At 30.0% G+C, this 15,408-nt stretch overlaps 1 protein-coding gene across 2 annotated transcripts; it reads left to right on the top strand.

The window, feature by feature from the left end:
- The first annotated feature begins 33 nt into the window (after positions 1-33).
- LOC143049833 (arginyl-tRNA--protein transferase 1-like) lies at positions 34-15,192 on the top strand. 2 transcript variants are annotated; one of them, XM_076223576.1, is made up of 10 exons: positions 34-282; positions 1,279-1,342; positions 2,521-2,894; positions 3,324-3,445; positions 5,839-5,928; positions 7,553-7,717; positions 8,041-8,234; positions 9,578-9,677; positions 11,255-11,372; positions 12,255-15,192. In XM_076223576.1, the coding sequence occupies exons 1-10, from the start codon at positions 183-185 to the stop codon at positions 12,434-12,436; spliced, it is 1,509 nt and encodes a 502-aa protein (XP_076079691.1). In that variant the 5' UTR covers positions 34-182; the 3' UTR covers positions 12,437-15,192. The 2 variants fall into 2 exon arrangements, with proteins under 2 accessions (XP_076079691.1, XP_076079692.1); XM_076223577.1 differs by lacking the exon at positions 7,553-7,717 and adding an exon at positions 7,366-7,527 and having other exon boundaries at positions 35-282.
- The last annotated feature ends 216 nt before the right edge of the window (positions 15,193-15,408 follow it).

Below are 15,408 nucleotides of genomic sequence, written 5' to 3'. Positions count from 1 at the left end.
CTAATATTTATTCAGAAATTTCCCCTTTCTGGGGTTTCCCACTAAAAGATTAGATTTTGAAGTTACTTTTTGTTCATTATTTAGTCAAACCTTCTTTTGGAATCTATGAAATATTTTTTTTGCGATTTTCATTTAATAATTTGTCAAAGTGAAAGTAGCTTTCTGCACTGAATATCCTTATCATGGCGTCCAAGGATTCATACGGAATCGTTGAGTGGTATGGAAATGGAAACGGACACCGCTGTGGTTATTGTAAAAGTCCAAATGGCAACATTTCAGATGGTAATTTTTAAGGCATAATTTTCCATAATTATAGATAGTAATTGTCATGATCAACGTTAGGAAAACAACAAATATGAGAGTTGTTGGCATGTTGCCATGACAAATGAAGCATCAAATCCCTATAAAGTGTCTATCATGCTCAATATATTTATTTTGATAATCTGCAAAGAATCACAAAAATAGTCTTCAGAAACTTTCAAAATTGTGTATGATTTGGGCAAACGAATAAAGATCTATACATGTAGATCTGTCTTCACATTTCTTTTAGTTTTTCTCCTAGTCCAAATAATTATAACGTCTTGGCGTCAAAGAAAAAAATTATAATAGCCTTTCAAGACGTCATAATTATTTGGACTAGGTTTCTCACCTCCCCCTCTCAATTTTGCACAGGATTACTTAAATCTTGAAATTTCCCTTGCATTGCTGCAGTCTTTTTTTTTTATTATGAATGACATCATTTTGTCTTCAAACATGAGATTTATTCCAGAAGAAGATAATAATCTTCAGTCATGTCAGTCATCATGGTCATTAATTTTCCAAAAATATGAAATAGTTCACAAAATGGTTCAAGGAGGATTATCATGACTGTGCAAGTCAAGGTTGTTAAAAAAAACCCAATACTTCAATATTCAAATAAAACATCTATAGACATAAATTTATATATATATATCAATGTAAAATGGCTGAATAAATAGTCAACGATTAATCTTACAGGGCGATGGATTATTTGGCATATATCTTTGTAATCTTTGCGCCCTGTTAAGAAATTTTTAAATTGTATCAGCGTCTGTGGTGTCCGCTTAAATTGTATTAACTTTCAAGATTTCGATAGCATCTCAATTTGAATATATTGACATGATTCATTTGACATCGTGCTATTACCAAAGTAGGATATCTGTTATCCGAAATATCATATATTTGTTCATTTTATAGTTATTTAATTGTGATGTTGTACCCTTTTTGACTTGTTATATATATATCAATGTATATTTGAAGGAATGTGGGCACATGCCTTGACTGTACAGAACTATCAAGATCTAATTGACAGAGGATGGAGAAGGTATGTTGTTCAATGTTTATGAAACTGATGAACGGCTTTTGTAGCCAAAAATAGTAATGATTTTAGAGTATGTAATTTGTCACCTACCAAAGAATTTACTTTAGGTTTGCATCGAGTCTGTCTGTCGCTCTATCATGGTCCATCCTTTAGTCTGGCAAATCAGTTACACACTTTTTTTCTTCATGCTTGAACATATGTGAATTCTTATAATTAACTTTATTTCTCTTTAAAATTATAAACATGAGGCAAAATCATAACTCAATCTGTCACTTGTCATCATTAAACAATATTCCAAATATCAAATCAATACCGGTAAGTCCAGCTACATTGTAGTAAGGTGAAAAAATACTTACTGTGAATTTATTCATTTCTAATCTATCTACATGGCGAAATAAGAGGCAAGTCAAAATGTAGGTTTGGTTTGCTCGCAGTAACTTATATACCCCACCCGTATTCCCGCCTACGAAATGCTCTTGCAGTACTCACTAAAGACTTATATATAGATACTATCCAACAAGTTCTTCAAACTTGTTTTACAACTTGTTCTACAAACCACAGCTACTAAAGATAGAAATAGATAAGGGAAAACCCCAAATATAATGGAATAGAAATAAATTTCTTGGTACACATTTTCGTGGATTAAGAATACTTGCATTTTGTGGATATTTGATTTCGCAGTTTCGCCTATGTCTGAATACGTGATATACAACCTTATAGAAAATGTGTTATTCGTTAAACAAATAAATTTGTGGTTTATTTGTACCCATAAAATACAAATAATACTGAATCTACTGTAGTCCTACAAAAATCAGAGGCTTGATATTGGATGATCAGTCAACAGTATGGATAAATTTTATATTTATATTACTTTGCAACTATAAGTCCTGTTAGTTATAAGTTAACAAAAATAAAAAAGTCATACATAAAGTTAAAATGATATAGTGGTTCCAGCAGGATGTTTTGGTGTGGTATTGGGCCCTGTCATGTTTTCTTGACACCATGCCCTTTTAAGGAAAATAATTTGTCGCCATGCCCCTTTCCATCTTATTTTAAAAAGCCCATCTGTAAAATTTAATATTGGTTCAGACTAGTTATCAGATAATGTATTTAAGTTAACAAAAAACATATGGCACAATGTATGGATTTACTATAACATTTTTTCTTCATATTTATCTTAGAAGTGGGAAGTACTGTTACAAACCCCTAATGAACAAAACATGCTGTCCACATTATACCATAAAAATGGAGGCACTAAATTTTCGGATGAATAAATCTCACAAGAAGATAATCAAACAGGTCAACAAATATCTTATACACGGGATAAAACCAGGAGAGATTAAAGGTCAAGATCAGGATGTTGCTCGAGATGCCCCTCATTCAGGAGCAGGAAATGTGCCAGAAGGGGAAACACCAACTGTTGAAGGGAAGACAACTCCAGGAGTAGAAAACACAGAAACCTTATCACCTCCAAAACCAGAAACAGTGAATGATTGTTCAATGGATATAAGTAAATCAGAAGAAGCTTCAAAATCAAAAAAGGAAATCAGAAAGGGTAAATATTTTATGTATACATGTATAAAAGTTGTTTGGACTATGGGTACAGTACTCAAGTCCAAGGTGGATTAGAAAAAAAAGTTGTTTTAAAAAAATAATTTCAGTTTAGAAAAATATAAAAAAAAAACAACGTAATTTTGTTTGATTTGAAACTCACTTTTATTTAATTCTAGAAAACATGTCTCTCCTCAAATTAACATAACAATTATTGTATACATACCCCTGGAAACAGTTATAGAAATAAGAGAAAACTAAAACCCATACTGTATAAAAGTGGCTAGCTATAAAGTATATTGCTTTGACATCATGTAAAATGTAATAAACTAAAAATATGGAATGTTTTACTGGATTTGGGTTACAGGCCTCAGGTTTTGACCAGTCACAAACAATTTTTTTTATACACAATACATGATTTATTTGATTTCAGGGCAAGGAGCAGATCCAAACAAACCACCATGTCGTAAAGCTAAAGATATCAGGATGGAGTTGAAGAAGAAAAAATTACTAGCGGCAGGCAAGGATCCGCAGGAAGTGGAAGAAATGTTTCAGGTAAAAAAAAGTTATTTCTTTTAGTTACAAACATGACAAATGTAAGTTATCCTGTTTTGCTCACCTCAAACCTGAAATGTTGATTTTTACTGTTTTTTTTGCAATCTTGACTGTTATCTAAAAAACTAGAAGTTAGATTAAACGTGTAATTCATAAAAATGATCACCCACACAATGAGTTACTATAATTCAGGGGACCCTCTATGGCTGAGTTTTCTAAGTAGTCTACTTTATCACAAGCCTGTCTACTCTGAGGTTGTGAGTTTGCATCTTGAATGTGGCAGATGCACTCAATTTCAATCTTAATTGACAACGATTATCAGTTTTCCTACCAAAGTTCTATCTGGGCACTCCAGATTCCTCGACCAATAAAAATTGACTGCCATGAAATAACACAATTATGCTGAAAGGGACATACAACACCAATCAAATGATCAATCATCAATGAATTAATTCATGCGTATTATAATCTAGGACATTTCAAACAATGTATTACCAATGTTATTTCAACTGATCGGGCGGAGTTTATGTTTTAATTTGCATAAGGACAGTCTATTTGAAGATGTGTGTGATAAGGATGATTGCGGTTATAATTATTACTGATTTCTAATCACCTATCAGTGTCATCAAATGAATTTACAAAACAATGATTGCACACTTTATTGATGAGTTTATCCTAAAACACCTATGTTAAGATGGACTGGTTTATTATGAGCGAACCGGCTAGACTCCGCCCAGTCAAGTGAAATAACTTGAGTAATACACCATATTAAGGGGCTCACGGGTCTAAATCAATTTTTTTTTTCTAATATAGGATTTCCTTATATTTTTCTATAAATGAACTTTATCTTATACTTAAAATAAAAATAAAATAAAAAATGGGGGTCATCGTTCATTTACGCTCACAATCTGCTTTCGAAAGAAACATACATTTTTGTAAAGGTACTTTTTTCTGTTGAACTATTAGGAGAAATAGAGGTAACTTCGAAATAAAAAAATAACCTAATTACAGAAATAGCTTAAATTTTACAATTATTTAGTTTATGTACAGCTTATTTAAAAACAATAATAAAAAATATAGGTCACCAATGTGTTAAAAAAGATATTCCAATTTTAAAGCCAAAAAATGGCATTTTTGGACCAAAGGGAGATAATTTGGAGCTTTTTCAATGGTATAAACATTTTAAAAGTCCTCCTGGGGCAAACAGAATCGATTTTATTGCTTGATTTTTGTACCATATCATAAAGTAATAGCTAATATTGTAAGAAATAAAATTTGTAATAAAAAAACAAATGTTTAATTTTTTGATAAAAATTTTGTACCCGTGAGCCTGCGATGGTTGATGTGATTTGTTGAAATGTTGCAGTCATCCAAAACAATCTTAGATAAAAGTTTTCAAAATTGTAATTGGATTTTTTGACATGGATCAGTTATCCCACATGTACAAAGAAAGTTGATTGGAATTGGGTTAATCATACATGATGATAACTAGTTTATATTTTTTTACCAAAAGTTAACTTTTTATTTTGCATAACAATGTTATTTTATTTACAAAATTGTTCAACTCATTAAATTCAAAACAAAATGGATGACTTATGTTGAAGAAGCTAATTAACTTATGAATATAAAAGCTGTCATGCTGAATGATTTGGGATTTCGCCCCATCATGGTTGTAATGTAACATTCTTTGAAGATGAAGAACAACAATGAATGTACTGCACCTTAATTTTTGTTTTTTTAACTTTATAAACATATACTGATTTTTCTCATGGATGGATACCCTATAACCTTTCTTTTCTATTTTGTAGCACATGCCAAGATTAAGGTCAAAATTTTAACTCATATTTTGAAGGCATTTTTATTTAGATTGTGCTAATCTTAACAGAATTTTTTTAAGAAAAATTGAGCTTAACAATATTATGTTCAATATTTAGTCAGAAGCAAAACGTTTTTGAAAGACATTTGTTTTTGTATCGTTTTTATTTTTACATATTTTTTTAAGAGAAGATAACTTTTTACAAAGTTATATGTTATTTAATGAATGGCTATTACTTATTTTGAATTTATTGAACCATAAAATTAATTTTTGACTCTTCACATTGAATAATCCGCGAAGGCTAAAAAAAAAGGCTCAAAGAACTTTTTATATTATTTATGTTAACAATTACAACGTACACACTGTTGGCGTATGAATACACAACGTCAGAGTGGGCGTGTCGCCATAAAAAAATTGACAACATTGAAAATAAAACTAATACTTTTAACCAATCAGAAGACAGTGAATACACCAAATTTATTTATATTTCGTTAGAAGCAAAAATCATTTCAAATATATTTGTATACAGTTTTTAGTTGTGATGATTTTTAAAACAGAACTGTTGTTATTTTGACAGAAGAAGAACAATTCTACAGATGGTGTTAAAACTCTGGAGGACTATTTAAATGAACCTTCAAACACAGAAAAATGTGCTCATAAATTAGAGGTAAGCGTATGAATTTAATAAATCATTAAAAATACAGACCTAAATTTGAAAGCTTGATAGAAAATCTACTAATTAACATGTTGAAGAGTTTTTTTTATCGTTTAATCCTTTTTCTTATTAAACTTGATTGAAGAATAATGAAGGAACAAAGATGAATATACAATGAAAAAACTGCAACTGTCATACAAGTGAGAGGTTGGCTAGCTATAAAATTAGGTTTAATCTACTATTTTCTACATAAGGAAAAGCTATTACCAGGTCAATTGTTTTCATTTGTTGATGTTTTTGAGCTTTTGATTTTGGCCTTGGATAACAGACTTTCCAATTTGAGTTTTCCTTGGAGTATTTTTGTAATTTTACTCTTTGAAAAAAGGTATGGAGTATTTTTGTCAAGAAAGCTTACGATTTGAAGAAAAACATTTAAGATTAAGAAGATGACTATCTAAATCAAAATTAAGGAAGAATTTTATATTTAAGGTGGTACCAAACACCTTGACTAAAATTAATTTAGGTTGTTTAATCTTCATTAAATTTTGACAAAATATTTACTTTGTCCTTTTGACGAAAATATAAAAATTAGAAAAACTTGAACCAAACACTTCCTTGTAAAAGTGTCATTGGATATATAGCAATTTAACAAACACTTAGTTTGATCATTGATATTCAGATAAGGGCTGTTCCAGAAAAAAATGTATGGGGGGTTGGGGGGTTGGAAGGCACATTATATTGATAATACATGGTTGATGGGTATAAGAGCAACTTTTCACACTATAATGTATTATAATTCTCAATTACAATTGTCTGGGTGGCGGGTGCTGACAAAAACTGCCTTGCAACCACCTCCCCCAAAGGCCATACATTTTTTCTGGAATTTTCAGAAGTTTTCTAAACACTAAATTGGGATTGAAAACGTTCAGTATATTTTTACAGAGTTATCTCCCTGTAGTGTTATGTACCACCTTAACAGACAAAACCTGAAGTAATTATTAAGTCACTAATATTCTACCTTTTTATTATTTGAATTCTGAAAGAAAAAGTTTCCATAGAGAAATATACAATCAAATTAAAAACAAGCAAAATGTTAAAACATTGGACATTTACCAAAAGTTGACCAACTTTAAAATCAATTGCATATAGAATTTTTTTTATCTCAATGTCTCATATATTGCTTGTTGCTGTATATATATAGCTTCTCTCCTGGTACCCCTGCTTCCTCAAACTTCAAACACGATAAAGCCAGGGTCTTTGAAAGTGGTGTTAAACATTAACAAACAACCCAATAATATTTTTTTTTTCAGGTCTATATTTGCTTAATTTTCAAGAAGTTGGACAGTTTCAATACATGTATAGACTAAAACATCAAGTTCATTGTTTTTATTTGACGATGAAGTTCAAACTTTTAGATAAAACCACCAATTATCTTGATTTCAATTTCAGATAAAACTTGTAAGGTCTAATCCAAGATCACAAGAATTTGAAGACTCTTTTAAAGAGTCACATTCTGTTTATCATTCCTACCAAATGAAAATCCACGGGGATCCTCCAAGCAAGCCTTCAGAAGCACAGTACACTCGATTCTTATGTGATTCACCTCTTGAGGTAATTATATCCTTTCTAATTCTAGATTAAACTGATTAGAAGTAACCCAAAGCAACGTCCAGAATTTGTTAACAGCTTTAAAGAATCACATCTAGTCTTTAAGAAATACCAAATGTCCATACATCATGAAGATGAAAGTGACTGTGATCTAAGTCAGTTTGAAAATTTTCTAGTTGATTCTCCACTCAAGGTAAAGATTTGGAAGTTTTAATGTAAGGCTGCTTTTTTAATGGATAATTATTTAATTTGATATGAAAGCAGAAGATTAGTTTGCAAGACCTCTGTGCAACAGAAATGCAGCATATTTGTGGAAGATTATTAAATTTAATGTAAAAGTTTTGACTGGTAAAAGTAAAAAATCAAAGAAAAATAAATAAGGTGGACAATTTAAATTCATGCATTATGATTCTTTCTTAATGATTTTTTCCAGTACATTTTTTCCCCTGACAAAATGAGATATGGCTAAAAAATGCCAGCAAAAAGCAGTATTTAAATACCATTTATTTCTTACAGGAGACGAAAGGAGATGATAAAACACATGGTCGTGTGTCCATGGGATATGGATCCTTTCATCAGCATTATATACTGGATGGGAAAATTATAGCTGTTGGTGTGGTAGACATTCTCCCTCACTGTATATCATCTGTTTATTTATACTATCATCCTGATTATTCATTTCTAGCTCTAGGAACTTATACAGCCTTACAGTAAGTCATTTATAGCTGTTGGTGTTGTAGACATTCTCCCCCACTGTATATCATCTGTTTATTTATACTACCATCCTGATTATTCATTTTTAGCTCTAGGAACTTATACAGCCTTACAGTAAGTCATTTATGTTGAGTAACAGACATGTGGAAATAGTGTTAGCCAAACAGTTAAAAAAAGCTGCTAAAATAGACATATTACTTGGCCAATTATACAATTATTCAGTCTACTCGGCCACCCATCCGTAAAAAACACACAAAAGGTCAGACAGACTGATAATACAACATGAAAAGTTATGGTAAAAGTGTGGTCAATTCAACAACATATATATTTACAGAAAGATAATATAGTAGATGAATTTTTGTATTCAAACAGACATGACAGAGAGAAATGTAATTTAAATACATTTAATTTATTTAATAAAATTTACACAAAAAATATTTTACCATAATTATACATTTAAAAGAATGTGACATTAGGCACGGTGAACATCACCTTTTTGTTAAGTGATAATGCTGTTACATTCAAAATCCAGTTTATATAGAATGACCTACACCAGAAATACTAATATTAAAAAAAAGATAAATGTATATTATTATACCTTACATATATTTTAAACAATTCTATTGGGTGAAACGTTATCACGTGACATGGAATAATTCAGTTGTTTTTCATTCAATTGCAAGGAAGGATGAATAACCCTAAAACTTTCCACCAGCGGGGAATAACCCTATTATTCACCGGCGAATAACCTTCTGAGTTTGTTTATTTGTACTTGAGTTATCTCCCATGAAAATGAAGTCACAGACGTAAATAAACAAAATGGCAGCGTTCACGTTACACTTGAAGCTCACAGAGTGACGAGGAAATAAGGCATTAGACATGAATAGAGTGGCAGCAGCTAATGATAGCTCTTAGAGAGTAACGGTCCTTTTCAGGGCCATCAATATTTTATAAAAAGATTCTACCTTTGTTGTTTGAAATTCTAGAACACAAATGTATTTTCAAACGTCAGCTTGTCTTTGAATTTGTTATGTAAAAAATATAGAAAGTTTTCGAAAGGCCTTTCCACTGTTAGTTTGGTATAATAAAACAATTGTGGCCTCTTAGAATTGATGAATATCCACAATTGTCAACCCTTAAAAGTTATTTCACTTCGGGCTGCGCCCTCAATGAAATAACCTTCTCGTGTTGACAATTTTGGATATTCACCTCTTCAACGGGCCATAATTGTATATTATTGCACACTTACTTTTGGTTATGCTATTTATAAAATATGTTGTTGCTGAACAATACATGTACATGTACTTCACTTCTTAATTGATGTCATTTTATTTTTCAGGGAAATTGCATTTACAAGATCCTTAAATAAGATGGATCAAGAACTGAAATATTATTATATGGGATATTATATACATTCCTGTCCTAAAATGGTATACAAGGTACATATTATTATATGGGATATTATATACATTCCTGTCCTAAAATGGTATACAAGGTATATATTATTATATGGGTTATTATATACATCCCTGGCCTAAAATGGTATACAAGGTACATATTATTATATAGGTTATTATATACATTCCTGTCCTAAAATGGTATACAAGGTACATATTATATATGGGTTATTATATCCATCCCTGTCCTAAAATGGTAAACAAGGTAATAAACTATGAGATTTTGGGTAAATTCGAGAGCATCTGACAGACAAAATTCCTACAATTATACTTGTCCAAGAGTAAAATGGAAAAAGATACCACTTATTGGAGATATATTTTAAAATTCCTCAATTTTAAAGTAAATAAAACAGGCGTTTTTTGTTCAGTGGAGTGCTTCTGTAATATTTTTGTAATATAACTATGCAGCATATCTCATTTTTATGTCAATCTTTGTAAACTTATAGATGAAATACAGGTGATTAGATTTTAACAACCCAACAACAATCTCAACCCTTTGTATGGGTAAAATTGTTTAAGAGCTATTTCATGTAATTTCGTATTTGTATACAAAATAACATTTACAGTTAACTCCTGTCTCAAAGTCGATCATATATTGAAATATATGTATTTAGACTCTTAATAAGTGCATATTAGATGTGTCTTAATTTCTGTTGACTTGAACCAAATAAGTGAAATTTATGATCCAAAGGAAAACAAAAGCATTTACATTACATTTCTTTTATCTCAATAAAGTTCACATATTACATTGTATGTCAAAACTTGAACTTAGGGTTTTACATTGATTGACGATTTTATCTTTTTATCTGACTACCAGTATTATTTATACACCTGCAATTAAATCTTTTGGTCATTGACCACTGTTTTAATTGTTGACATCTTTTCCCCATGAGTGTTTACAGTAGGTAAAATTTGCTTACCATAGCTATATTGTTGTAGATTATGAAAAATGATATTAAAGGTGTTATATCAATTATCTCTAATCATCCTGCATAAATGAACTTGGCATCTTTAATCTTTTACATTTTTTTTTTTGGGGGGGGGGGAGGGGGGAGGACAAAATAATAAACAATGAAATGAAATCTCAATTTTCTCAAATATGGCAAATTAAAATCACACTAAGATGGATTGAAATTTTTTTTTTTTAACTAAAAACCAGAAGAAAATACTTTGGAACAAGAAAATTCATCATAATTTATCATAATAATAAAAGACCATACATATGCATACAGATTCACTGATCTCAGCCCGACTCTGGATCACCTATGATACCCATATGGATTTTATTTATTTTAGCCCTACTAATCTAAGCAAGATTTGTGTCCTTTGGTCTGTCAACACTTTAGGTATTCATTTCAGTCAAACTATGGGTATCTTTTAATATACTCTTGTGTCGCTGACTTCAACATAATAAGAGTAGACTGACAAATTGCCAATAAAAAGAAATAGCATCTCACAAAATATTCTTGCTGACAAAGTTGGTACATGTATTAAAAACCAATATACCATCATTCTATATATGTATTAATTTTGATCATTAATTATCTGTTATATTACAGGGTCAGTATTATCCTTCCTTGCTTCTATGTCCTGAGACTTACACATGGCAGCCTATAGAGAAATGTAGACCAAAATTAGACCAGAACAGATATTCTAGATTGGCTCCAGAGGGAGTTGGTATGTTTTATATGAAACAAAATATAATTTTATTTCTTTTATCATAGGACATTTGTTTTGACTCCCCTTTTTAAAAACCAAATTTATATTTCAGCCGAGCAGCTCCTTATGGTTTTTATACGCCATGTATTATGGTATACAAATGTCAGGCGTCTGTCTGTTCTGGCGTAAACATGTTGCACTGTAACTTGAGAACAACTTATCCAAATTTCATGAACGTACTATAGTTGTTTTCTATGATGGTCAAACAATCTGTATACTTTTTGGTGATGATTCAAAATTTTATTTTAGAGTTATTTAGTTTATGTAAAAAAAGGGGGGGTGTTCACATGTCACACCATATCTCAAAAATGATTTATGACTATTGCTTAAAACTCTACACCCTTCTTAGTTATATTGATATAAAGATCTGTATACTTTTTGGTGATGATTCAGAATTTTATTTGTAATTGAGTTCTTTGTAAAAAAAGGGGGGGTGTTCACATGTTGTGCTGTATCTCAGAAAATTTTTATGATTATTGCATAAAAATTCCCACGCAAAACAACTGGTGCATCATGGGCTGGCGGCACAGCATTTTATTGTAATATGTTTACATCAATAAAACTCTTCAAGTACATGTCAAAAAGCTCATATTAAAAAAGAGGGGCAAATGATACCAGAGGGACAGTTAAATGTTTATGTGACAAACTTGAGAAATACAGAGAAGTTCCTGCAGTGAAATTTTTTTGGAAATTTTTGTTGTTGATTTTTCTTTGAAGTTTATATTCATCCTCTTGTTTATATTTTTTAATCATCAACAACTAAATTTTAGAGTCAAGTGTAAGGGTATATCATTAAAAATGATTATGGACTTCTAAAATAGTTCAACTTTTTTTTTTCAGAGGATGAAAATCTAAATGTACCAGACGATCAGATTACAATTCTTTTTATGAGGCAGTTGATGAACTATACTATATATACACAACTTAATCCTAAGGCTAAAGATGCTAAAGCTGTTAAAAAGTACTCTGAACTCGTTGGCAAAAAAGTTGCTTCAAATATGATGCTATTCAGATCAGGTTAAAAAAAAGGAATCTGTCATTTTTTTGTTAGCCTTAGTTGACAGTGTTTTCCTGGGGTAACAGTCTTTTCTATCACTTTCTAAGCTATGTATTATTTATATCATGTTTATTTGATTTTTAATGACCATATAAAGGTTGTGCTCAGACTTTCAGAAAACCTTGTCAAATTGTATTTTGTTATGTCAAACCAGTCATTATGATGTTGTACTGTTATTTGTTTGAATTTTTAAAGATTAATAGATTACAATGTATATGTTATAATAAGTTATGTATGCAAGATGTAAAGTTTTGTATTATTTTGTTTAATTGGAAGATTTTCATTTTCATGTTTAGAAAGGTATATATATATGTCTGTAGTGCGGTACACATATATATGTTTGTTGTGCAATAAACAATATACATATACCTAGCAAGGTCAAAGGGTTAAGAAATAACCAATATGCTTCATGCAGTTTCTCTTCTTTATTTTGTACATGTACAATATTAAACCCCTTAACGTAACCCCAACCAGACTCTAAAAAATCCTATGAAACCCATTTTCTTGTACACAACAGTGTGTCCTTGATTTACCTTCATCAAGTTTGTAGAACCAAGAACAGAGGAACCATAGTTGTCAACTTTGAATGAAAAAAGTAAGAACATAAAATAATGTATGAATGGGATAGGAGGTATCATAAGAGCCACCTGAAATTGCAGTAAAATTAAAATTTTCAAGCCTTTTAAAATGATGCTAATGTTTTAAATTGTTAAATAAACATGCTGGTATTATCTGGACTCATTTAATGCAGAAAGGTTATTTCATAAATATATTGAACAAATTTTACCTTAAGAATATACTTAGGTGAAATTAAAAAAAAATAGAATTCAAAATGTGAATTTAAAAAAAATCTTAAATTTAAAATGTGAAAATAAAAAAAAAATTAAATTTTAAAATGTGAATTTATAAAAAAAATCTAGAATTTAAAATGTGAAATTTTAAACAACTATAGAATTTAAAATGTGAAATTAAAACAACTATAGAATTTAAAGTCATAAGAAACGAGTGACCTGTAAAAAATAATGTTATTCCAATTCTTGAACCAATACATACAAACATCATTAACTTAGTCTTCTGTGCACGATTTTATCATTTTTTTCGCATAAATCTCGTATATTAATAGTAATTTTTTTTTCAATCGGTCAGTGTTGTTGTGAAAATATGGAAGGTAATTAAAGTTTGTGTTTTAAAGCAGAAGTTTAATGATTGTCACCTGTTTGTCAACAATAAACAAAAAAGCATGAATATTGAGCATGTGTTTAACATGTACAATCAGATAATAATTTATTTTAAGGACATGTACATGCGTATTTCAATCACCGGATTTTTACGAGATGGGTCACACTGAGGTCACTTTGCATTCGGAAAATATGTCTGGGAATTCCTTCCTGGAAGCAATTAAAATAAAGTAAACTTCTTTTAAATATGAACAAATTAAATAATTTTCTTCAGAAAAAAGTATATGTACACAAGTTTTCTAATGAAAACCATCCATTGAGTCATAAAAAAACATATGCATTATTTTTTTTATTTGAGGTTTCTTATGACTTTAAAATGTGAAATTAAAAAAAATCTAGAATTTAAATTGATACTATAAGTGTGAAGAGCATTAGTTAAGGAACAAAATAGGCTAAAAAAATAGTGATAGGTAAATGAGTCCCTTTTCTAGATTTTTGATATTGAAAGATGAGTGACTATAACTTTATATGTGCATTGGCTTTATTTGGGTCCCAAATAAATCGAAAGAAATAAATCTAGAATATGGTTAAATTTTGGTAAATGACCTTTTATTAGTTATTGACGTCTTTTATGAAAAGAAAAATGGGTGTTATGGGGCAAATAGTATACACTATATTGAATGAAAAAACAAAAACAATAAGTAGTCAGAACATCTGACAAGAATTCTTAAACCTCACCTTATCTTTAATGGTCATTTTACACATATATTTTTGTCAAACTAATATGGTATTACGCAAGAAGATATTTTTACACACTTTTGCATTTTAGTAAAATACATCTTGTTGCAAACCATATGTTTGGTAAATGCCTTTGCTCATATTCAATTTTAAAACAAGATCTGAAAATGTAGCTATTTTTGATAATTAAAAGTTCATTGAGATATTTTTTGAAGTTATATTATCTCAAGTTAGAATGGTATTAGGCAGATTTTTATAATTAGAGGTGGGGGCAAAAAAGTGGCCTTATTACTAATATAGCAGAAGAAAATGTATATTTAGAATTATGCATATAAGAACCACTGACTTCTCTTCTGATCATACTCTCAGGAATAAATAACCCACCAGTAGCTATGCCAACGCAGTCATAGAAACTGCAAAATATATAGGTTTATTGTACAAAATTACCTGCACAAAACACTTGTTTCTAGAATAAAAAATGATAATAAAACTGACTTGGTAAATAAAGGTTTATGCCCAATTACTTAGTCATGTAAAACTGCCTTTATAAAAACATTAGATGATACACAATTTATGTAGATTTTTAAAATTTATTTGAAATGGTAGAAATTGGTTTCAAGGGGATTCAAATAAGCAAACTAATTCTGAGTGGATGTTATTTTATAAGTCAAATGTATTCTTGTTTATGATAATTGTTATGTTTATTATTTCCCCATGATATTATTTATTAACAACTAACATTATATTTGAAATTGTGCAATTGTGATAGAAACATGTTTTGTTATTAAAGCATACTTTTATAAAGTTTTGAGGTTTACTTTTTTTTATGAAAACAAGTACAAATGTTCTGTTTGAGAATATAAGGATTAATACATATATATTATGTATGCCCCACTGTAGGCAATGGAAGCATCAAGTGTAACCCTTGACTGCCTCTCCTTGTTTCTTCTATCCATATGTCTGTATATGTCTGTCTTTTTGTCAGCCCTTATGGTTTCCCCACTCCATCTTAACCCTCTTT

This window comes from Mytilus galloprovincialis, chromosome 10, assembly GCF_965363235.1.
Source record: "Mytilus galloprovincialis chromosome 10, xbMytGall1.hap1.1, whole genome shotgun sequence".
Lineage (NCBI taxonomy): Eukaryota > Metazoa > Mollusca > Bivalvia > Mytilida > Mytilidae > Mytilus > Mytilus galloprovincialis.
Note: the sequence above shows the minus strand (reverse complement) of the source record. Positions and strands in the feature narration are given on the sequence as shown.

Excerpts from the sequence above, each read along its gene's own strand:
- LOC143049833 (XM_076223576.1), top strand. The coding sequence starts at position 183 with ATGGCGTCCAAGGATTCATACGGAATCGTTGAGTGGTATGGAAATGGA. Across the intron at positions 283-1,278 it reads AAATGGCAACATTTCAGATG|GAATGTGGGCACATGCCTTG; the intron begins GTAATTTTTAAG and ends GTATATTTGAAG. Across the intron at positions 9,678-11,254 it reads GTCCTAAAATGGTATACAAG|GGTCAGTATTATCCTTCCTT; the intron begins GTACATATTATT and ends GTTATATTACAG.